The 25,755-nt window shown below is 38.5% G+C and overlaps 1 protein-coding gene across 1 annotated transcript in view; it reads right to left on the bottom strand.

Moving 5' to 3' along the window:
- The window catches only part of sdk2b (sidekick cell adhesion molecule 2b), a 309,891-nt gene extending 295,123 nt beyond the window's left edge, over nt 1-14,768 (bottom strand). The window contains exon 1 of the mRNA XM_081392177.1: nt 13,865-14,768. Coding sequence (XP_081248303.1) covers nt 13,865-14,009 — 145 coding nt within the window. The 5' untranslated portion in view covers nt 14,010-14,768. The remainder of the gene's footprint in view (nt 1-13,864) is intronic.
- Nucleotides 14,769-25,755: the final 10,987 nt, after the last annotated feature.

Below are 25,755 nucleotides of genomic sequence, written 5' to 3'. Positions count from 1 at the left end.
AAGGACCACCCACCCATCCACCCATCCATCCATCTATCATGTTTTATTTTATACCAATCTATTATTGTAGTTTAATCTATTTCATATAGACCAATCCCTGACTGGCAGCTAAAAACATTTTTTTTTTTTTACATTTTTAAAATAAAATATGTAACTGCATTTTACTAATTTTCCAGTTAAAATATCTACAAATCCTTAAAGTATTTTTTTATTTTTTTATTTACTCAATTAAAAATGTATTACAACTTATTTTCACAGATTGTATTTTGTCTTGCTGCACTGGAATTTTTTCTTGTTTCAGGTATAAACAAGTTAAAATGTAATGAAAGACAAGTCTTAATATTTTAGGCAGTGTTGCTTCTTGAGTAAATTTTTCTTTTTGTAATTTTTGAGGATATTTTGGATAGTTTTCATCCATTAATTCCCTAAACAGCTAGCCCTATGTGGGGTGATTTTTTTATATTTAATTTGGGGAAAAAAAGTAACAAAAAAACAACAACAACAACCTCATTATGAGTCAGATGGTCTAACTGGGTGGTTCTTGGCCAGAATCTAATGTTTAGTCAAAAGTTTGGCGACACGACATTGTCCTAAGGGTGGATTTTACAAGAATTTTAAGGCCATTTAATACTCACAGCAGGAATGCACGATTTATTCCAGACACAATCGCTAAAGGAACAGACAGCAGTGGAGCTAGTGCTTCCATTACCCCGTGTTTTTATGCTTTATAGAGCTGAGGACTTCAGAAAGGTGAAGTGAAGCACCTCAGCATCCAGCCCTACTGCTCTCGCCTGTTTAATAACAAACATATATCCTCACCTCCATTTCCGAAATGGCGGCGAAAAGGCCGTTAGAGACTGAAAAACAGCCACACAAATTAAAGATACCGTTAGGTATAAAACCGTTTTTTGGTCTGCGGTCCCCGCTATCTGCCCCCACCATAACTGCCACGTAATGACCAGAGTGATGTACTGTCGTTCGGTCCCAGCGTTCATTTCCTACAAAACTGCTCGCATCGCTGCACAAAACACTGTAAAACAAGCCTCGACTCAGAATACAGAGAGGTCCCCTCAGTATTTGGCCTTTGCTTTAGTGGACGGACATGATAAGGACTGTAAAAAGGAAGGAGAGATTGCTCATCAGTGAGGCAATTAATCAATTAGAAAGAACAGATCGATCTTTCTCCCCCAATCCAGCATGGCAGGCTGACAGCACTCAAGTGTAATTAAAATTGTAGCTATTGACAAATCAAGATGGATGGAGGACCACAACGCCACTACGCTTCTTAGTGGAAACCCAATGAGAATGAACGACCATCGTTGTACATGTCACACGGAACAGCTATATTCATTCTGGTACAACTGCCAACCTGTCATCTTTCTATTGCAGTCATTTAAGTTTTAGTTCTTAGAGTGAGGTTAGTTATTTTTAGGTTAGTTATAGTTTTATTCACTACAAAGAACTGGCATGTAAGAGTCATTTGCTTGTGAATCAGATTACATTGGTCATGCCATCTATCCATCCATCCATAGCAACTTTTGTTTAAGTCTCTTATGTTTAAAAATGCTGCATTTTATGTAATGGCGAAGCTGAATTTTCAGCATCATTTCTCCAGTCTCTAGTGTCACATGATCATTAAGACATCAATAATATGCTGATTTGGTTCTCAACAAATATTTCCTCTCATTTTCTATGTTGAAAACAGTTGTGTTGCTTAATATTTGGAATATGTGGAAAACATGATTCATTTTTTTTTCAGGATTCTTTGATGAATAGAAAGTTCAAAAGAACACCATTTATTTGAAATATTTAGCAAATGTTTCACTGAATATAACACACAGTGAATGGCAGCAAGGGACATTTGCAAGGAAACCTTGTTAATGCTACCAATCTCCTGATTTCTAGTGAATAGGACAGGAGAGATATTCAGAAACACCACCTCAATTACCTGGGGATTAGAGAGAAAGATTTCGGTGACAACCGAGTTTTGCAAATAATCATCGGATCAACTGTAGACTTTGAGAGATAATCACCTTGTTGAAGATAATAATCGCAATGACACACTGTTGGTCATCTTAACACACTCTAAAGTTATGAAAATGCAAGTTTCTTTATGGACACAATGGCATTTTCGTCGCCCCCACTCTGCTTGTATGCGAAAAAACACAATGTGTTCACTCATCAAAGTGAAGCACCCAACAAATCAAAGTTATGGCAATTACACTCCCACATTTCTTTCAAAATGGCAACAGCTGTTTTCAGTGATCCAAACTGCACTGTAATTTCATGGGGAACATATGGTTACAGTTGATTAATCCAGAAGGAAAAGTGTTTTATTATTTCCAAAGGCGGATGGTTAAATAAGCCCTCAAAGGGGCCGAGAAAAGAGGTGGAGAGTTTGGGAAACTAAGGCGTGTACCCGCAGGAATTGATTGGGGGTCCCGGGCTTCCCCTGGCGAGTGGCTTCTGCTCCATGGCATTGATTGATGAAGTCCCTCTGTGCTGGTGAGAGGTGGCATCTTCATGGAGAGAGTGGCAGGCACCATATGCTCATTGATATGCATATGCACACGCACAACCACATGCCTCTGGTTGTGTGCCATGTCACCCTTATCACATAGACTAATCTTAGAGCAGTGTGACGAAAAAGCACACATAAACCCAAGCTTGTGAAGTCTGTCATCACATCTTGGAAATGTACTTTGTCACATTTATATTAAGCAGAAGCTCTTACCTGAAGTGACTTTCAAATGACAATGACAAAAACGATTCATCTTCAAAGTTATAAAATTGCCAAAAATGATACACAATAATACAGAGATGTAAGTGTGACAAAGTAGCAGCGGAAAAAGAGACAAGATTTAATTTACATAAACAATATAAGCGATATATATAATGTATATATATATATATATATATATATATATATATATATACTCTCCCAATGTTTCCAGTCTCTCCTCTCATTGTATTTATTAACAAAATAGCAGAAAGTTTAGAAAAATAAAAGAAAGAAAAGAAAATTAGCAAAAGCCAAAATTTTATTTAAAAAGGAACAAAATGGATTTAAATACATTAAATAGACAAACACACTTCTAACGGTTCATGGCATTTTGTGGTTTGAATGCTTTGCACCCCCTCTGTGTTAAAGCTGTGTGCCACGTGTCTTGAATCGAGATCATTAACGCTTGAGGGAATACAGTATGTGGCATCATCCCATGCTAGCTACAGGTCCAATTATTCACAAGAATTTGGAGATTACTGGATTTTCTATCTTATAAAGACGCATTCACACACACGTTCACGCAAGCACCGTGATGGAGCACCAATTACAGGGTTCAGAGGTGGCACCTTATGCACTGGCCAAGATTGCATTTCTATTCAAAGTGCACGGCTTGCTGCTTGAAAGTGTGAGACTCAAAGGCATCGTGAACAACGTGTCACACTGCACGCTCATTACCATACCACCATGCACTCTGTCTGACTTTGGTAAACCACCCCAAAAGCGCCTTGCACACGCTTTGCATAATTGTCCTTTAAAAGGCCTGGGAATCTGCTGACTATTACCCACTGAACGAGTACTTGAGTGCAGCATTCTCCGAGCGAACGTGGAGGTATGTTCATCTGATTTTCTGCATTAAATACTGCATTAAAGAGTTACGGGCTCCGCCATGTCGCAGATAATGGGCAACATTCCCGCAGAGGCTTGTACGTGGGGGGATCATACGAGGAGAAGTGTCTGAATGAGTTCAGCTACAAGTGGAAGTGTACGGATTGCAATTCCATCGGGTGCAATTTCTCTCAGATGCAGGTCAAAGAGCAGCGCTTTAAAAATAAAAGTTCTTCAACGATTCTTTGCTGAACTAGCTGACTTACTAAGAACCATTTTTCACTGTATACATTGCTGAAAAGTCCATGCTGGTCACCAGTAAGGCTGGCTATCAGTACACAATTTAGTTTATTGTTTGAGATTTTTTATGTCAATTTTAACTACATTATGAAATCTATCTATCCATCCATCCATCCATCCATCCATCCATCCATCCATCCATCCATCCATCCCTCCATTTAGATATATTTGTCTGTCTGCCTACTTAAAGGGTTTTATAAACTTTCAAGACAAGTCAACATTCAAAATTTGCCTTGACAAGCTTTGCTGTTCAATAAAATATAGGTATGTTTTTTTTTTTATTATTATTATTTATATTCATGTTAATGCTAATTGCTTGCATTCTAATTTTAATTAATGAATGGTGCACACCATTTAGATGACATGGCTTGATGTCCATTTTGTTCTTATCTTTTTAGATTATTAGATTAGTAAATACAATTTCTTCAGATCAACCAATTTGTTTAGAACCTTGATGTTCTTGATTCGATTAAATTGTTATTCTGATTCCGCTTGGGTTATAATTTCAAATTTGCTTGTATTAATGTATGATTTATTAGAAATACTCATGTTTTTGATTCATTCATCCATCCATCCCTCCTACCATCCCTCCCTCCCTTCATTCATCCATCCATCCATCCCTCACTCCGTCCATCCGTCCGTCCATCCATCCATCCATCCATCCAGCCAGCCAGCCAATACAAGTTAAAGTTTTTTTTTTATAAACTTAAGTTTATCTTGACAAACTTTTCTTGTCTAGAGATAAAATTACAATTAGATGAATTTCTTTAATTTACATTCATTGTAAACCTAATTGCTTACATTTAAATTTCAAATTCAAATCCTCAATTCAATTCTGAATGATGCACAACACTGTTCTTATTAGATTAAAAGCATAAAAAAGTTATCTAGAACAACTGTTTGTTTCTGGGTACTTTAAATGATCAGTACATAGATGGCTTTCTAAAGTACTAGTGTAAATGAAAAAGGTTTTCCTATGGCATCATGCTGTAAACTCACCTCGGTTCTATCTGAATCTCTATTAGCTAATCTTGGAGCAGTGTTGGCCAAAGAGGTATTGCAAAAGATGCTTCAATCCAGGTGTGGTTCTGCTTAAACGATTCCTGGAGATACATGTGGGAAGAATGGAGGCGGGAAAAAGCTTTCCATGCTGAAACGGTTGGGTGTGGCGATAGCATCCCACATGCTGAAATGCTATTCCCTATAAAGCCCCTTTCTCCCTCTCATCCATTTCTGCCTTGATTCAGACCAAGCCCGACATCAGTGAGAGGAAGAAACCTGTAACTTCAAAGAAACCACTGCAGGCAACCACACACTGTATATGGAAAAGAGCCCAGCGTTGACTCAACATTTCAAAGCTTAATGTTCCCACAACAGAGTCGGTAAACGCGCGCCCACTAATATTCCTACACAGAGGAGATCACAAAACGCTTCTCATTAGAGACGGTTTCAGAAGCAAATGGAACTTTATCAAAGAGTGATTGGAAAGATTGAGCCATAAACCAGGTCAGCTGGGGGCCAGTTTACTCAACCTGAGAACAGCTGAAATTATGAATGGTCACAGTGCAGACACCATAGAGGCTCAAACCATGAACCATCTGTCTTAGCTTGTGTACTGAAATTCCATAGAGGCAATGGTGTAGACCAGGGGCCTGTTGCACCATCTGTGAAAGTTAAAGATTTAGCATAGTTATGGCATAAATAGGCACTAAAATACAATTTATGCACCACAAAACTTAGCTGAAATGTAATGTAATGTAACAATGTATAAACAAAATATTTATGGAAGCCTCCGGAAAGAATGAAAGCAGACTGCTTAAGGTAGATTGATTTCTTTATGCATGTCAGGTTTAAATCAATCAATCAATCAACCAACCAACTAATCAATCAATCCAATTTGATTTGCAAATAAACTGCACTTGGTTTCTAATCAAACTTGCCTTCAGTGGACAATTATTACATAAATTAATTTATACAAATGTATTGGCGTGTGTTTTTTTTTAACCTTTACATACAGTTCCTCAATATTATTTAATGCATACATATACAAATTGTTTTTTCATAACTATATATCATATTTCAGTAGATATATAATTAATTAACAGGAAATACAATATTTTATATTGGCAGTTATGTGAGCCAACAAGAAGTTTTAAATATAGGTGAAATAATTTAAATAGCTGTTTGCTTATTTTACATATATTTAAGTATTTAAATATACAACTTATTGTATTTCATAACTATATATTGTATAGTAATTTAATTCCATATGTGTGTGTGTGTATATATATATATATATATATATATATATATATATATATATATATATATATATAAAACACAACCATGCCCATGGTGTGCCCTTCCAAGACATGCAATCTTAGCTAAGCAGAAGGTATAGCAAGAAAGAAACTGTGAAGATACTTTTATTTCATTATTGTAAGCATCCTCTAGCAGTCCGCTTATGTAATGCAACTTCAAAGAGCAAGTGCAGCAAAAGTGTAGATTAAAAAGGTTGGAATACATTGAGTGAAAAAAAAAAAAAAACATTGCCCCTGGAGTGACAATAAGCACATTTCAGATGAAACGTGAGAAACAACTGCGAATAGCGGCATTGCATCAATTACACCGGCACCCCTGAGTGCCCCCTCCTCAGCTCTTTTCATCTTCCTCAAACTTTCTCAAGAGTAAGATATTATCAGCATCATTAGCGATTTATCTCCTTTTTTTTTTAAACCACTGACGCATCTTTTTCAGTCTATTCCAACGCACTAAACAATCCGAATCCCACAGTTTCCCTAATTATACAGAATTTGTTTGACGCTTAGCATTTTTGCATGTTCATGTCACAGCCTTTGGCAACTTGGTGACATCAAATGACAACTGCTACGCAACCAGACACTGTCTTACGAGTTTGTAACCGGCGTGTTTTAGATGCAACCATGGTACCAATGCACGTGCCTACCGTGCAACACAGAAGTCTGGCACCAAAGACATATCTTTGTGCAGTCAAAGCTTCTGGGGCCATGACTCAACTGACTAGAAGCATAAAGCCTGCTTCAGTGGGCTCAGAGAGAGCATTTAAAACACGCACCATAGCTAAATGCCTCGCTGGCACAATCCTTGAACTTGGTATTCGGAGTGTGTGAGCGCATTTGGTTGCGTTTGTTGGCCACGCTTGAGTCCGAGGAGCTCTAATCACAAATGGATTTGTCCGAGCGTTTTAAACACGGCTTCTTTTTACGTTGCGGGTGGGGGATTAGAGCGTCTAATCACAAAACGAACAGACTGGCTGAAACGAGCAGAACACAGTGGAATAATGAATGTAGGTAGAGAAATTACACTGCTCTTGATTTAACCAACATTATTATCTGATTAGCACTAATGAAAACTGTGGAATATCACAAGCCCTTTTTCTCTCTCTCTGTCTCGCTCTTTATTTCCAGCTTTCACTTTCTTCCAAAAGTATTTTTTTTTTCTCCAAATATTTAATATTTGCTGATTTCTGTGCTAGCGCTCCAAAATGGATGTAATATTTTACTCGGCTCTATGCATATCCCCCTCTTCTCTGCGGACTCCATTACACCTCCCCAGGTGAGTTGAGACACAGTGAGTCATTAGGCTCTACAGGAATCTACGAGGTACCTGTCTGACAGAACAAGCCATTCCCTTTGTGACTAGATTCTGCTCTCTACATTTTCCAGATGCTGTCGCTGAGGAACAATTATGGACAGACCTGCTTTTCCTTCTGCATGCTTTTAAATGCACATAAGGTACATTGAAATACGTATATTTGAGTTTCACCTAAGATATTTTGATATTTCAAATGTAAAACATGCACCTCACACACTGTGTTTGAACCTTTACTCTTTTCCCTCCAGCGTTTTGGAAAAAAGTTGCCAACCAGTGGCAGCATTTTTGATCATTTTCACAGAAGTTTCATGGCCACCATAAAATTTTGTTTGAATATGCAATATATCAAAAGACAGAACAGACCCAGACAAAAGCAAAAATGTTTTATTCTAGCTTCTTGCATTCCTTTTTTATCAACACTTGAATGTGGATAAGTTTCATAAAAAAAGCAACAATGAGCAAAAAGCTGAGAAAATTGCGTTTTTGTGAAAGACTACGTCTGGATCGGATTCAGAACGAAGTTCAAAACATAGATGGAGTAGATCGAGTTCATCGACACCCCCAAAGATTGCACAGTCCTAGCTCACCATCGGTGGACATTTCATTCAGTAAACGTAGGCAGTTTTTGATTTAGATGCTGTTTAATGTTGATGATTGCGTTATTTTACATATGCATCTTCATACTGTACATATGGGCTGCATCCGAAAACTGATAAATGCTGCCTTCGGAGGACACATTCCAAGGTAGGAAGGCATCACGGCACTTCCAAATCCAATGGTAGCTTCACTTCCTGTCTCCTGAGATACCTTCATCTGATCAATTTTTGAAGGCAGCATAGATGTATCCTTCGCTGCCTTTGATATCCCACAATCATTTGCGTTCCATTCTGTGACAGTTGAGCTAAAAAAATAAAGATGGCGTCTGAACTTTGCGGTTGCTGGTCAGTTAGTTGAACAATGTTTTCCTCTTCTGATGTAATTTTCTAGGAAAACATTACTACTGTAGTAATTCAATATTTGTTTAGTTCTCACCAAAGCTCGCTCTATTTTGATGTAGATCATTAAACTGTTACGCTACCTTAAAAGTCTGTCCAAAAATCAGTTTCGTGAGGTACCTTCGTGCACTATCCTTGTATACCGTATAACAGTGAAAACACAGAAAGCTGGACATTTCAGACAATGGCCAGGAAGGTTAACTGCTCTGTTAAAATTATAGGGCATTATTAAAGCAAACAGGAAATTACATCACAAAAACAGCTTTTTCACATGACATAATTTTCCATCTGATTCAATAACCTTTTGTGCTATGATTTATTGCAAGAGGTCACCCATCAAAAATTATTTTATTTCGTAACATCCCAATTGTTGATGTCAACAAGTAAAAGGAAAGTGGAAAGTGATCAGATGAAAGTTGTGCCAAGCATAAAGCAGGCTTTATCATTTATTCAATTGGGAATGTCTATGCATATTTTAGGACATAATTTACTGACATCAACTTGATCAACATGAAACATGAAAACAGTTGTACTGCTTAATATTCAAATATTTTTTTAAATAGAAATATCTTGTTGCATTTTAAATGTCTTTAATGTCTTACTAGAAAAAAATAACAATACTTTTCCAAACTCTTGAACAGTAGTGTACATAAAAATATGTTTTATTCAACAAATGTATTTACCAGGGTACAGGAATATTTCCTAGAAAGCCATGACCTGTTGAATTTCCCTGAAATGTAATTCAGTAAATTCCACTTCCAACCCTGCTGTACTCAGACTAGATTTATCACTGTGGTGTCTGAATTATGAGAAAGTATTTTTATGTATCTGAAATATGTTTGGTCATGGGCTGAGTGATAAGTTCACTTTTGATTTGAAGTTGAGCCACTCATGCGGACCACTAGAGCAGTCATCAGGGGGTAACATCAAGCCCCTACATCCAATTGGTATTCAGGCAATGAAAAGGCCCGAGGCACTGCCCACAGCAACAGTATGTCCGAAGAAAGCAGCGGCCCCCGTCCAGACCCAAGCTGACCCGACAGGGAGTTTCACACCTGCCCTGTTTAACATGGCGGACACGATTCAGGAAGAATGAGTAAAGGAAAAGACACTTAATCAATATTTCCTACCCTCTGTCTCTTAGTTTTTGGGTGATTCGTATATATGAAAAAGCAATGAGGGCTCGATATGTCTGTTCATGCGAACTGGTTTCCAAAGTGTCGAGAGTAAGCAACTTAACAGGCCATCGCTGACATCTCAGGGATCTGCCGAGGTCAGACCCCATGAACACATTAGTCAGTCCTGATTTACAGAAAACCCACAATATACCTCCAAACTTGAAATATCCTAAGCTGAGCTTTTGTTTTTTGTCTAACTTTGTCTAGGTTGGGAAAAGTTCAAAGGAAGAGAAGCCAAATATTAGATATACACGCAGTATAACTGACAGGAAAAGTGCTTCACATGCGCCGTTTTGGGCATTAAAGCAGCCGGAGAATCAGACAGCGCATCAAGAGCAAGGCCTTCGGCAAGGCCACTCCTAATCAATGTCAAACACCGCAGTCAAGCAACGAATGACATTCAGCGGAAAAGTTTTCTAGTTCACTGTTGTGGCGGCGATGATGAATAAGAATATGAATATGAATATAAGAATATGCTCCGCAAAGAGTCCAGGAGAGTTACCATCTCGACCCTGCCATACTCAATAAATTCCTTATGAAACCTCAAGTGAGAAACACACGGTTTAACAGCATACTAACAAAGCTAATCTTCTGAAGTCAAATCATTTGCGCACATGCATGCCTCAAAATTCATTCTCCTCAAAATGCCGCTAAAGGGGTTCCCTGTGCTTTAAAAAGTGACACAGAGGGGTCCTGACCAATGTGTTCGATGTGCTGGAGTGTATTATGGTCTCTTGGCAAGGCTCTGCAGGTCTACAGCTCCATGTTTGCTACTGTAACTGAATGACAGATTTGGTATCATATCTGAGTCCACTCAAAACATAACAAGACATAATATATGTCTCGATTACGTCTTGTTTGCATTTAGTCCAACACCATGTCATAACCAGGCATGGGATGACAAGCGATAAAAGCTGTTAAGGTATGAAATTTCACATGAAAAGGTCCATTGTCCATCGTCAATAGCGTTGAGATGTATGAAACACTGCTCACACAGAAGTCACTTTCAAACCAAGCAGCTTTCAGTTGGTCAGCATGAATTTGCATGAATTTGAACATGAGTGAAATCTGTGTGGTGAACATTTTCATCCTCACACATCAGGCTATCACATGGATTCCTATTGAAATGACTGCAGTGCAATGGTAAATGTGACTGCACTTTTAATCTGACTTTTTCTCCTAAATAACTGCAGTGGTTACTGATGAACTTCATCTTTGCTGTGGCTCATTATATCTAGTTATGCAATATCATTTGATTTGTGAGCCACGGTAATGATTATCAGTGAATTTAAGTGGAAGTTCAGTCTATATTTTATGATTAGACATGCATCCCTGCTATAGAAGGCAAAAAAGGGTATGTGAAATGAGTATTATGTTTGGTAACACTTTAGGTGAAGGTGTCTGTGTTACAGTGTAATTATACATTTAAGTACTGAGTAATAATAATTAACTACATGCAGTTAGGATTAGGGTTTGTTTTAGGGTTAGTTGCATGTAATTATGCATACTTTATATTTATTGCTATAGTAACTACATGCAACACGTGTAACGAGGACACTAAAATAGTGTTACCGTATGTTCAAATACATGGATGTTCAAAGTACATGGATGACCTATACTTCTGATGAAATGTGAAGTGACGCAACTGACGTCATAGGCCATAAGATGATGCCAACATGACGCATGTAGTACGTTTGGATTTGATTCATACTACACACATTCATACACACTTTTTAACATCACAAAGTTGTTATTCATCAAATGTAGTAGCGATTTCAGATGCACTTTTGGAATATAAGTACACAGTTTGCATGAACTGCGCTTATGGTGCTATTATAGTGGTTTTTGGAGCATAACAGCCCATAACCACTATGAACTGTTGCTAAATAGAAAAAAAAAAAGATTGAAAGAAAAAAAAAATATTGTTTTTGCATTGCATTGTATGGAGAAAATCAGAACATACAGGTTTGGAATGACATAAGGGTGAGTAAATAGTGTCAACTGAATTTAAACTCTAAGTTGAGCTATCTCCTTAAGGCTGTTAAACACTTATTTACAGTATGCAGTCTGTACAGAGGAAGTCAAAATAAAGACCTCACGGTTCTGTTTAGGTAATATATTCCCAATTTATCTCAGATGGGGGGGCTTCTTCTCTCTGCCGAGTGGGAGTTTCTCAATGGATTTTTTCATTAAAACCTCTGCAAGATTCAGAGAGCTTCATAAGCGCTGTGGTGGGAATCTGTTTTAATGATGTTTAGGTGAGAGTCTCAGACGTTCCTGGAGAACCTGTGAGGTTAGAGACAATTAACTTGAACGGATCAACCGATGCCACAGATCATTATAGAACACAAGCATTGGAAGCTGAGAAGAAGGTTAGTATAACACACACATTCCCTCTCTCAACTCTTCTTGCTCCGTTTTCCTTCCACGCACAAATACACAAACCGGTACCCTAATCCTCCCAGTGTGCAAGTTATCACTCTACTGTAAATGTCAGGTTGGACAGCATACACTCATGAATGATGGATATATGGCACGTCCTAGTTTGCCACGGTTTACTCCCTAGGCAGCATTACAGAACAGCCTATTTCCCGATCCAGGGCTTAGTGTTTGCAGCTATCAGGCATTCCCAACACTCCCACCTGTGCTTGCATAACAACTACCTAAGCAGCCCAGCTACGCTTAGAGAAAACCGGCAAGCTGAGAGAAACTTTTTAGTTATACATTTCAGCTGCATTGAATTACAGTGGGGACAATATATTGGGAAAAATATTAGAAAATATAAGAAATGTTGTGAACCTGTGTAGATATTTTCATTTGAGCCAACATCGCCCACCCAGCCAATGTATTATTTTATTTTTTTCACCATACAAGGGATTTGAGTATATTGCTTCCATCCTTTTCCAGGCGGAAAGAACGGAATCGACTGCTCATGCGAGCTTCTGTTACTCGCCTGCTGTCTGCAAGATTTAGACGAAAACAATTTTCCCCGCTTGAGGCTATCAACTGAGAACAGAGGCAAATTACCACATGTGGCCAGTTAAAATGCCTTGTACTCTGCATGCAGAGAAACTCAGTGGACTACTTTCTGTCTTTTCAGTGGCATAAAACCATGTTGGGCATGCACCCTCAAAATTAGGGAAAAAAATTAAGTTGTTGATATTGCAATGAAGAAAGTATTTTTTTATTGAAATGGGCTCTGTGCTTCTCATTCATTCACCTATGTATCTTTTATGTCTCTAGATATGTATACGTAAAAGTTTAGTTATATGCCTACATGCACTTTTTGCAAGTGTCCATTACAAATAATGAATCTTCCTATCATAACATCTCACATTAGAATCTGTCAGCACTCTGATAATGTACTTATAAACATGCACCTTATTAAAACACTTTTCTAAGTGAGCTCTCTGTAACAGAGCTTTCTCATTATGTGCAGTCATAAAACAGGCAAGGAGCTCATTCATTTTGATGGTTAATCAAAATGAATGATTAACTAATAATTAATAATTATTGATTGGCTTTGGTTAATTTCGTGGCCATAATACACCGTTGCTGCATGTGGTATGGACTTTAATACACTTCTAAATGCAGATTAGAGATTGCAAAGGGATGTACAGCATGTGTGTTCTGGTCCTGGAGGACTCCAGTAGTCTACTGCACATTTTGGAGGTCTTCCTGATTTAACTCACCTGATTTATATCTTAAGATCATTATAGGCTTCCAAGCCCTGAAATGGGTGTGTCAGATAAGGGAGACATCCAAAATGTGCAGTGCTGGGGTAGGTACTCCAGGATTGACAAGCACTGCTGTACAGTGTCTCCATGAGACAGAGAGATATAAAAGAGAAGAGAAAGAGAGCAAGCAGAACTGCAAGGCACATATCTCACATAAGGAAAGATGGTGCAAGATGCACCTATTTTGTGCATTAATAATTGAATAGCAAGTTCTCATTTAATTGAAGGTTAAATGATGCTGCACATGCTCAATTCATCTGCATGTATTAATTCATCATTAAAGACATATTGCTTTCAAACTGTAATTACCCGACTATAAAACTCGGAGGTTAAATGTTACAGTCCCTCAGACTCACTCTGGAGACAGTTATTTCCAGCCTTTAAACACCAACTTAAAGAAACACTCTTTACCTTGTGCTGACGCCAGATGTAGGAGCACCGACAGCAATATTACAATCCAACAGGGTCTCTTTCTCGCTTTTCCCGAATTCCCACACATTGCCAGAGGAGCAGATGGAGAGATACTGAACGCGTTTGTCCGGCACGTCGGGTACATGTTGCTCCTCCACAGTCCAGCCACAGTTGTGCGCGTAATTTTCGAGAGTGTCTCTGACGAGTCTTTGCTCAAAGAAGCGAGGTCGTGTGCAACTCAGTAAAAGACTAATCCTTCACATTTATGTCTCAAACTTGAATATCGTTAAACTCCGTTGTAGGTGCGAGTTTGTTTAGATTAAAACTTTGCGCAATTACGCACGCACAGTCTACGACTCCAATGCACAGAGATATTGATTTTTCAGTGATCACATATACTTTTCCCCCGCTTTGCATCCACTGTCTCTACTCTAATGCGTTTACTTAAATGTTTGATCAATTAGTATAATTCCAATCCAGAGCGCAAACGCCTCTAGTTCACGAACTGTTGATAACGGCCCCCACAATGTGATCAGACGGGTGATAATTCGCTCATAATCAATAATGCTGTGTTATTCTCGTTCCAATAACCAAAAGTTATTTTGTTATTTTTCTGGCGCGTTGCTGTTGCTATCCCCAAGACGAGTCTTTTGCAATGAAGAACCTCCCGTTCACTGAGTCCGCCCAGATGAAGAATAAGCTTCATTCGGCGTAAGTAACTTTCCAAGTCCCGTTTCAGAGCGCCACGGTGCTGTTTGGTCTAAACGAACCATGCTGTGCGTAAAGCTCCGCTGTGTACGAGGGTGCAAAACGGTTTTCGTGGGAGATCAAACTGTCATCGCTGAATGCCGCCCAGGAACCGGCCCGATGCTGAAGATCTTCAGCATCGTATGAGCAGCGGATCGGAGAGTGCGGTGCGCGCGGAGGGGGCTGACGCACGGTGCCACCGCGCGGTGAGCTCCAATAAGACACGCAGTGAGACAGACGGGCGCTCGCTCCTGAATGCACTGAACGCGTGCGGAAACAGCCCGACAGTAATTCTGAACGGTTGAACGGTCACAACGACCTTTCAATAATGTCTCCATCACTCTATGAAACAGCGATTAGTGGCTAAACTAACATGTCTCTATGTCTAAGCTACTTCTGTTGTTTGTGCATGTGTTTGCGGAGCTGAAAAATGATGGGTATCGATATTTAATTGACTTGAATTGAATAGACATGACCTTTAGCGAATGAATAGAACTCATCCATGAGATATTACCTTTTTGATTTCCAAAAACATGCTTTTATTGTCTACATTTCCAGCTGTCTCTGTCTGATTTCGACCCTTGTGGTACTTTAAACATCTATCTATCTATCTATCTATCTATCTATCTATCTATCTATCTATCTATCTATCTATCTATCTATCTATCTATCTATCTATCTATCTATCTATCTATCTATCTATCTATCTATCTATCTATCTATCTATCTATCTATCTATCTATCTATCTATCTATCTATCTATCTATCTATCTATCTCACTTTTCCTCTGTGCGTCTGTTTGGCCATCTGTGAGCTTGCCTCTGTCCATCAATCAGTCTTTTGTTTCTTTATTTTTCTTCAACACTCTATTCACATCAGTCCTCCCATTCAAATAAGAATTGGATTGTAAATTGACATTTAATCAAATGTTTGTATTGTGGCATTGCTGGCTTATTGTGATTAATCTTTTGTGTTTTCATTTGTCCAAAATTATTGTATTTTTCTGTGGGCAACAGAATCTGCTAAATGAAGAATACATAAATGCAAATGCACTATTGTTATTATTAAATTGCATTACAAACATAAAAGAACTACCCAATCTACCCAAAAACAGGTTGACTCACAACATACATTCAGTTCAATTGACAGTAAAAGAGCATTTTGACTGGGAATATTGATCTTAGAATTACAGATGGCTGAATCAAAACAAAAGCAAAACTACGGTAAGAAATGAAGCAATGAATGAATGAATGGATGGATCTCCAGAAAAATATGCAAACATCTTAAATAGATATAAAGATTAATTTACTTCAGAAACAAAACTGCATAGGAAATAATAATTAAAAAAAATCTCTACCCCTTTGGCAAAATATGTGTGTGTGTGTGTGTGTGTGTGTGTGTGTGGGGGGGGGGGGTATATTTATTTATTTTTACTAAAATAAATAAATATATACTTAAGCCTTTTTTTAAAAATGTATCTTGTTTTAAGAATGTTGTAAAAATATAACATAAAAATATATATAGGATTTTTTTTGTCAATGATAAACAAGATCCTAACCATATTTCATGAGCAGAAAGCAAGAGCAAAAACTAGAGAGAGGCTAAACAGACTTTAAAAGAGAATGTAAAGAAGAGTGTATATCAGAAGTGTGTACATCAATTTATACATCAGTCAAAGGAATCATTTGGGACACATTGAGAGCTGGTCTGAGTCTTGCACTTATGATCCAGAGGAGAAATACAGAGAGCCTGCATACAGCAAAACACACACCTACACATGCCCCGGGATAGTATGCATGCACACACACACATCCGCAAATGTATGCAAAAGCAAACACATGCACATCCATATGTAGGGATTTACTGTAGGATCGGTAGCACTTCACCAGAGTGGAGGTCAGATGGCAGAACAAGCCAACATCAGACTACCTTTCAGGTCTGATTTCTCCTGTGAAGCCTGTTCGCCCACACACCCAACAAACACACAAGCATGCTTCAAAGATTATTGATCTTCTCTGGCCTGCGGGAAAAACAACTTCCACATCAAGCAGCACTCCTTTGGGTTAATCATACATGTCAGAGGGCCGAAGCTAATCTGTGAATAAACCTGTAAAGCACCTTTACGGCCAGGTTGTGAGGCCTGGAAGTGGACCAGCCTTCTTAGCACTTGTGAGTACTGGGGAAATGTGGTACTGGATCTGGGTCTAAAAGTACACTAGTGGTGAAATCGGGAATTCAAAACCATATATTCTGACAAAGACAGACAGACGGACAGACGGACGGACGGACGGACGGACGGATGGACGACGGACAGACAGATAGATGAGAAATATTAGATAGATAGATAGATAGATAGATAGATAGATAGATAGATAGATAGATAGATAGATAGATAGATAGATAGATAGATAGATAGATAGATAGATAGATAGATAGATAGATAGATAGATAGAGATATACCAGACAGACGATGGATGGATGGATGGATGGATGGATGGATGGATGGATGGATGGATGGATGGATGGATGGATGGATGGATGGATGGATGGATGGATGGATGGATGGATGGATGGATGGATGGATGGATGGATGGATGGATGGATGGAAAGATTTTTTTGGGGAACAAAAAATGTCCCGACAAGGATTTTGAATATTGCCATATTTGCACCTGAACCCCCCCATTGAAATTCATAAGAGGCTGATGATGAAATACTTTTTTATCAGCAGCAATTCTCATGATGAGAATTTCGTTGTCTACTAGGTCATGCTAAGAAATTGCACAATAAAATTAAACTCACCATATTTGATTTCTGTTGAGTGTGATGTCAGCATGATGCTAACCTAATGACATGATACTCGTAAAAGCATACAAATACATAACACAAAAAGATTAAAACAAGCCCATAACTATTGCTACATTTCGTTTTAAATACATTACATATTCGACATTTCTCTTGCTTTGTCTGCCAACTGGGATGGATTTTTTTCATCGAACTTGTCACAATGCATTATAGGATTTGATTCAGCGAGGTGAACAAGCCTATACTGTTCTCACTTTATCAATTGAAACAGACTAATTTAAGAGAGGTATTGCTTTAGAATTCACCTCTGCATGGAATCTCACACAAAATGGAACCTTCATGAAATATGACTGGCAGCAGAAAGAGTAAGAGAGAGAGGGCTGTGGTCTGGAACACTGCTACTTTTGGCAGCTAGACTCCTAGAGCGTTCACTATTACAAGAGCATGCAGTATTGCAGGTTGTAGGCTCAAATTAGCAGATTGTGAAATAACTTGCATTAAACAGTTATTGTTTTTCTTTCATTCATATGGTGTTACTGATACATACAAATATGTGACATTAGAATAACAGATAAAAAGACGCCACCTAGGGTGTTGTGGATGGTTGCCAGGGTTTTGTTATGTTGTTTCTAAGGCAGTGTTCAGTGTGTTTTTTACGGTTTCTAGGTTAATTGTACCAGGACAGATGGTTGCTGGCTGACACAAGTACAAAGAGCCCAGTCTCTATGACATTCTGGTGTAGATTTCGTTTCAGGTCCCTCCTTAAAGTGACCCTATTATGCTTTTTCAGATATTACCTTTAATGTAGTGTGTAATATAGCGGTTTACGAATGTAAAAGGTTTTCAAAGTTTCAAAAGATCAAAGTAACGATAAATGTTATTGACTCCCACAAGAAAGAACCGATTCTGAACTGCCTGAAACGAGTTGTCAGTTATTTCAGTCTTACTTCCTGCATGAATCTACATAGGTTTGTAACAAATTTGCTTAATGCCAGCCTATGGTCTTAAAGTCCCCATGAAATCAAAATTGACCCTATTTGCTTTGTTAGCGCATATTACTAGTCTTGTGGTGAACAATTAATCCGTGCAAGTAAATTTTTTTTTTTTTTTTTACCATGGTAATCTTTAATCAAAATCTGAAAAGTTACTTCCGGTCTGGAATGGCGTCTTTTTCTGATGACGTAGGTTTGACGGCTTGGTTTGAAAACGCTTAACCTTTTTCCATGGTGGAATTCCAAATAGCACTTTTTCTAAATTGGATAAATGAAGCAACAGTTCAGCTCGTACTATTGTGTAGTTTGTATTAATACCATGGGTTAACAAATAATGTAGCCTAAAGGTTAAATATTAATTCACTTAGACTTTATAACACGCAATTGCGACTTTATTTCACACAATTCTGACTTTATATTTCACAATTCTGACTTTATAACACGCAATTGTGACTTTAAATCACACAATTCTTACTCTATATCTTGCAGTTCTGACTTTATAAGCAATTGCGACTTTATTTCATGCAGTTCTGACTTTATATCTTGTAATTCTGACTTTATAAGAAGCAATTGCGACTTTATTTCACACAATTCTGACTTTATATCTCGCAATTCTGACTTTATAACACACAATTGCGACTTTATATCACGCAATTCTGACTCTATATCTCGCAATTCTGACTTTATATCTTGCAATTCTGACTTTATAAGAAGCAATTGCGACTTTATTTCACACAATTCTGACTTTATATCTCGGAATTCTGACTTAATAACACACAATTGCGACTTTATATCACGCAATTCTGACTCTATATCTCGCAATTCTGACTTTATAACACGCAATTGCGACTTTATTTCACGCAGTTCTGACTTTATATCTCGCAATTCTGAGAAATTAAGTCAGAATTGCGAGATGTAAACTCGCAAATTGTGAGATAAAAAGTTGCAATTATCTTTTAAAATGTTTTATTCTGTGGCGGAAAAAAGCTTCCATACCTCCTGGCCTCCTCCTCCCATCCATCCTCCCTGACGCGTACCGTTACTGCAGGGCCGGCCCAGCTATCGGTAGGCGCTGGCGGTGCCGCGGTAGCCTACCTGAGAAAATGTTTTGGAAAAGACGGGCTATGGACCCAACCAACTCTATAGGAGGGGAGGGGAGAACTCCCTCACATGGTACAACCCATGCAGAGGCTGCGCGCTGCGGTGTCAGAATACAGAACGTGTGTAGCCTAATGTAACTAACGTGACATTGAAATGTAAAAAAAAAAAAATCTCATGCAAAAAATTCCTCGACCGGCCCAAAAGTGAAGCGGCCCACCGGGAATTTGCCCGATTCTCCCGATTACCCACTCCGGGCCTGGCAGAGATGGAGAGGAGGAGCGCTAGAGTAAAACCCTGCCCTCTGTTCAATATTCCGTTTCACTGGGAAATACGTCATAACACTGGAGAAAAGTCGTTTGCAACTTCCGGTTCACGGGGACTTTAATGGCTTCCTCCAAACAATGCCCAATTTGACCCGCTCTTAAACACTGCTGCAACTGAGGCCTAGAAGAGTTTGGTTCATGTTATCGACATGTTGAGACGTGCTGTTTTCTGCACTGTGAAAGCAAATTCACTTTGCATCCACTTCCAAATGTCACGCTGGAATTGCCATAATGCCATACTGTTCCTATCACAAGTGCTGAGGAATCAGAGCTGAAATTCAGATATGGTAATAGTCATTTCCTTTCCAACATACTCTGTAAGCAGTAGACCAATCACAACAGACTGGACTGTCTGACCAATCAGAGCAGAGCAGGCTCTCAGAAACAAGGGGGGAACCATTTTAACCTCAGGATGCATGTACACCCAATGTAAGAAACCTCCAAAACAAAACAGGAGCCTTTAAAATAGCATAATAGACATGTAATCGTCCACCAGGTGAAAATTGTAACACTGAATGTTTAGAAAAAGTGGTGTAACATCAACAAGCCACATGATTAACAAACAGTGCATGACTAGTTACCCGTTGAACGATCAACATATGTTTTTTTAAACCCCTAATGCAAAACAATAGTAATGGTAATGTTTACCATATCAAACTCCACTAATAAACAGGCTGAACACAAACTGGCTTTTACCAGAATATAATATAAGAATCTACTCATCACCCTCGACAATTAGTATAAATTTAATATTCACATTTACTTTGCCTTTCTTTCTTTGAAGTAACTTATTGACATGCTGTTCTGGCCACTCCCGATCTGTTTTTGGATGCAGTGATTCGTTCAGTTAAAGGATATATATATATTTTAAAGTCCTTATCAAAGTGTAATTCTCCACCTCACCGTTGATATTCAGTGCTGGATACACAGCAGGTCTGAATGAAGAGAGACGCGTGTCGAGGATCCCTGCACTGCTGCTGGAGTCTTACAGGGTTTTCAGGTGTGTAGGACTGACAGGTACTAGAGCACTAAATAATGTAGGTGACACTGACTGTGAAGGAGATACAGAGAAACTGAGGAAGGTAGAGAGAAAGAAAGAGTTGGGGAATGTTACTTTTGAAAGTAATGCATTGCATTATGTCATACTTCCTAATAAAACGTACATTTATATTTAACCGTTCAGCAGTTGCTCTCATCCAAGGCGACATGCAAATGAGGAAAAACAAATGATTTATCATAAACGAGCCAAAAATGTTAGCAGTTCTGCAATAATAGAGAACAGTAGGGCCCCAGAAGTAAAAATCTCATTAATTTTCTCCATTTTCAATGATAGCATGTTAACATTACACAAACATTGATACACGCGCACACACACACACACACTCTCCATAGACTTAATGGTTTTTATACTGTACAAACTGTATATTCTATCTCCTTACACTAACCCTACCCCTAAACCTACCCATCACACACAACTTTCTGCATTTTTACATTTTCAAAAAAATATAATTTAGTATGTTTATTAACCCATTTCCCTCATGGGGACCGCTGGCTGATCCCCACAATGGAGGTGATCTCAGGTTTTACTATCCTTGTGGGGACATTTGGTTCCCACAATGTAATATAAATGAGCTCGCTGCTCAACCTTCAAATACTTGGGTAGCGTTTGCCTAAGCAGTGCAGCTCACTTTCAGAAACCCTCCACCTTCCCCAGCTCCACCTGTATGGATCTGCTACGGGTAAGTCATGTAGGCTATATTGTACAGCAGCAGCATGTCTTGATCACAGCAGCGTGTCATGTATTGACAGTAGCAAGTCCCATACTCTACAGCAGTAGCAGCAATAAAACCAGCAGCAGCGTAGCATATCTATTCCGCCAAGACCAAACATATCAACATTGTCATACCATTACCATGCCAATCACTCCAAGAGTTGTCATGACAGAAATACCATTAACAAAGATTAATAAATACTTGAACAACTGCATTGCTCATTGTTAGTTCATGTTAGTTAATACAAAAAACTTGTAAAGTGTAACCGAAATATCTTTATGCAATAAAGTAATTTCTTAATGCCATTATTTATGCAATATTTATTTTTTCTTCATTTCCAGTTCTACAAATCATAAAAAGTCGCATAGCTCTCTCAAGAAATTGTATATAGTATATAATTGTATATGTTAATTGTATAATTGTAATTGTATAATTGTATTTTTTTGTATTAATCATTATTTGTATTAATCAATAACTTTAATTGTGTATATTGCAATTTTATTATTGATTAAATTGTGTAATATGTAATGTTACATGGGATGAGTTGTTCTTTCCTTCAAGAATGTTTACCTTTGTTTTTATTTTCATAAAAAAAAAAAAAAAAAAAAAAAAAAATCAAAATAAATTCCTATTATATATATATATATATATACATGTCTATGGAGAAATTGAAAAAGGCAAACACTTCCATAACCAAGCTAGATAGAAACTGGATGGTAACTATACCTTATAGGATGGGTGTTATATCATTCGTTTCATTTTTCATTTTCAGGGCTTTCTTCTATAAAAAAAAAAAAAAAAAAAAGTTTTTCCTGTAACTGCAAAGTCTGGCCAAAAAAGTTTATTTAAACTGAACTCAGAAGAAAAGAGAAGGAAGCAACGCATCAGCAAGTTCCTGATGCCCGAGCCAGTGTCTGTCATCGTGCTGTCACACTCCTGGAGTAAACAAAGTGAGAAAGGAAAAGAAATGATGAGAGAGGGAAGAAGACAGAGCCCTCATATCCCGGCAGGTACACACAGTGACATTAATAAGCTGAAAGACAGACTAATTAATGTAAGAGGCTTTAATCGTGGCCATTATGACAAACGGAGACAGGGTGAAATGCCAGTGGATTTTGCAGGATGGACTGAATGTTGGTTTGAGATTTATTTCAAGGCAATTAAAAGCATGGCATAACCAAGGTCTCAAGCTGGTAAATTCAGTGTACATGCAAACTATACTTTCTGTCGTTTTTTTTTTTTTTTTCTCTTTCACTCTACGACATTTTTATAATACATACTGTATGCAAACGGAAAAGCGTGGGTCTAGGTGTATGTCAAATCTTACTGAACGGATCAAGGACAAACAATAAGTAGTGTGTCAGTACACCCAAGTCAAAAGTCGCACATGTACTTTCTGTTTCTCAGTAGCTGTCTCTGGAAAAAAAAAATGAGTGTGAGAAAATGGAATGCAAGTCATGACAGTCTGACACTCTTACACCTTGGTGGCATCACCCTATTGAGCAAAAGAGTGAGAGGTTATGGTTAGGCCACAAAGTTTCAAGATAAAAGGCAGCCGTACTTTGGCAATGTTCAAGTGTTATTGTGTTCTTCCAGGCCACTGCCACTGCACAAAACTCGTCTTTTCATTTCACAGAGAGCAAGGAACTCCAGGATGAGATTGAATAGAAACATTAAGTGAATCATTCGTTTGATGCTTCTGTCAAACTAATTCCTAAAGCATAAAAAGTTTTGTGCTTACAAAGTTTTGATTCCCTGACGAAGGCCAGTGTGCTGAAACGCGTTGGAGTCATTTTAAAAGTCTTTTTTGACTATGCCATAAAATAAAGGCATTTTTAATATTCCAGGAGAGTGCCTTGGAGTTTTTCTTTTGTTTATAATTCCTAAAGCACTTGAAGAAACGTACAACACTTGACTTAACTATGGAGCCAAAAACATTATATGAAAAAAAAAAAAAAATGAAAAAAAAAAAAAAAAAAAAATTTTAATTGAACAGGGTCCTATTACAGAATGCCGCTTAACTGAGTCTCGGTTTTGTTTTTGGGGAGAACTAGAATACGCCTTCATGCTTGATTGTTCAAAAAACACATTATTTTTCACATATTTTACATTATTACTGCTTCTCTCTTCCCAGTGTGGCTTGAACGTGCCATGTAGTTCCTGTTTCGATGAAGACCCGCCTTCCGAAATACAAAATGTGCTGTGATTGGTTAACTGACCCAGTGTGATGTGATTGGCACCGCTTAGTTGAAAAGCACCCTTACCAAAACCTCAAGTTTTATCTGCTCAGGTGTAAATATTAAGGATGGTGTCAACTTCAAACCAATTCAAGCCTGATTCAGATTTAAGAATGTTAACAAACAAGAGGATTGTCCAGAGCAGATTTCATGCACAGATTTTTGTATTTATTTATTTTATTTTATTTTTGTAATTTTATAATACATTTTAGATATGATATACACCATTTAATCATGATACTTGTCGGAAAACTATGGTAATACAAACAGAAATCGAGCACAAAACCATGGTTAATTTTCCTGAGGGGTGGTGAACAGCCTTACAAAAGCAAGAGCTTACAAAAGCTAAAGTAAACTCTATATCAACACTAATGTTGGCTAGCAGCTGAGCGGAGGCAAACAGCTTTGTCCTTTGTTTACTTCGTAGCAACAATATAAAACTTATAATTGGAACTGTTAATAGAAAACACAACTACAAATAATAAGACATACTTACATGTTGTGATCCACAAACAACAGATTGTCCCGACAAAGTGGGAACTGCTCCATTTCAGGAGAAGTTTTTGTGCGATAACTGCATTGCACTCTCTTAGGTTCTGACTGGAAGCTGTTCTCTGTAAAATGTGCAGCACACAGATAAACGTTGGGATTATAATGTTCAGGAACAGTGTTTAAAATACATTTTAACCACACTAAGTTTGTCAGCCTTGGGAAGGTAAAAAAAACTAGAATGTACATTTCCTGAAGAAAATGTGAAGTGGTGCTTGCAGTGGCAAAACTCGCCACTCGGTTGCTAGAGTGTGGTACATGATTGCATACAAGCCAACAAACATGTCTGTACGATGTTCTGGTGCTGAGATTTGGCTTATTCATGTTGTTCAGGTGGTTGCTAGGGTGTTGCTAGGGTGTTCTGTGTGGTTGCTAGGGCTTTGCTAGGTGGTTGCTAGGGCATTGCTAGGCAGTTGCTAGGGTGTTCTGGGTGGTTGCTATGGACTTGCTAGGTGGTTGCTAGGTTATTCTGGGTGGTTGCTATGGTGTTGCTAGGTGGTTGCTAGGGTATTCTGGGTGGTTGCTAGGGCGTTGCTAGGCAGTTGCTAGGGTGTTCTGGGTGGTTGCTAGGGCGTTGCTAGGCAGTTGCTAGGGTATTCTGGGTGGTTGCTATGGTGTTGCTAGGTGGTTGCTAGGGTATTCTGGGTGTTTGCTATGGTGTTGCTAGGCGGTTGCTAGGGTATTCTGGGTGGTTGCTAGGCGGTTGCTAGGGTATTCTTGGTGGTTGCTAGGGCGTTGCTAGGTGGTTGCTAGGGTGTTCTGGGTGGTTGCTTTGGTGTTGCTAGGCAGTTGCTATGGTATTTTGGGTGGATGCTAGGGCGTTGCTAGGCAGTTGCTAGGGTGTTCTAGGCAGTTGCTAGGGTGTTCTGGGTGGTTGCTAGGCAGTTGCTAGGTGTTCTGGGGGGTTGCTAGACAGTTGCTAGGGTGTTCTGGGTGGTTGCTACGGTATTTGTGGTGGTTACTAGAGCGTTTCTAGACGTTGCTAGGGTGTTCAGGATGGCGTCAAAAAACAGCGTCTCTTTGACATAGCGACAATACTGTCTTCTCTAATGCAGCTCAACCGGGCCTCGCACCTTTTTTGCGTATTCCGTGGTTGGGGATTATTTAAATGACTATCAATGTGACTTCACAAGATCCGGAAAAAAATGCATTGTAGTCCAAAAGAGTCGTTCGTTGTAGTTCTTGGAAAGTGGATTCTGTTAAATAGAATATCTCTCTTTGGAGTGGACTTTGAGCTTTGTAACCTTGCAAATCTTTTTAATGCTCAAACAGTGATAGGGAAAGTTACTTTTGAAAGCGTTACTTTCTCACCTGGGCTGGGCTTGTTTGTTTGTTTGTTTTTAATAAAAAAAAGTTATTTTTTGGCAA

Source organism: Scardinius erythrophthalmus (assembly GCF_964197995.2).
Source record: "Scardinius erythrophthalmus genome assembly, chromosome: 18".
In the NCBI taxonomy this organism is placed as follows: Eukaryota; Metazoa; Chordata; class Actinopteri; order Cypriniformes; family Leuciscidae; genus Scardinius; species Scardinius erythrophthalmus.
The sequence above is the reverse complement of the archived record's forward strand: the minus strand, read 5'-3'. Positions and strand labels throughout refer to the sequence as shown.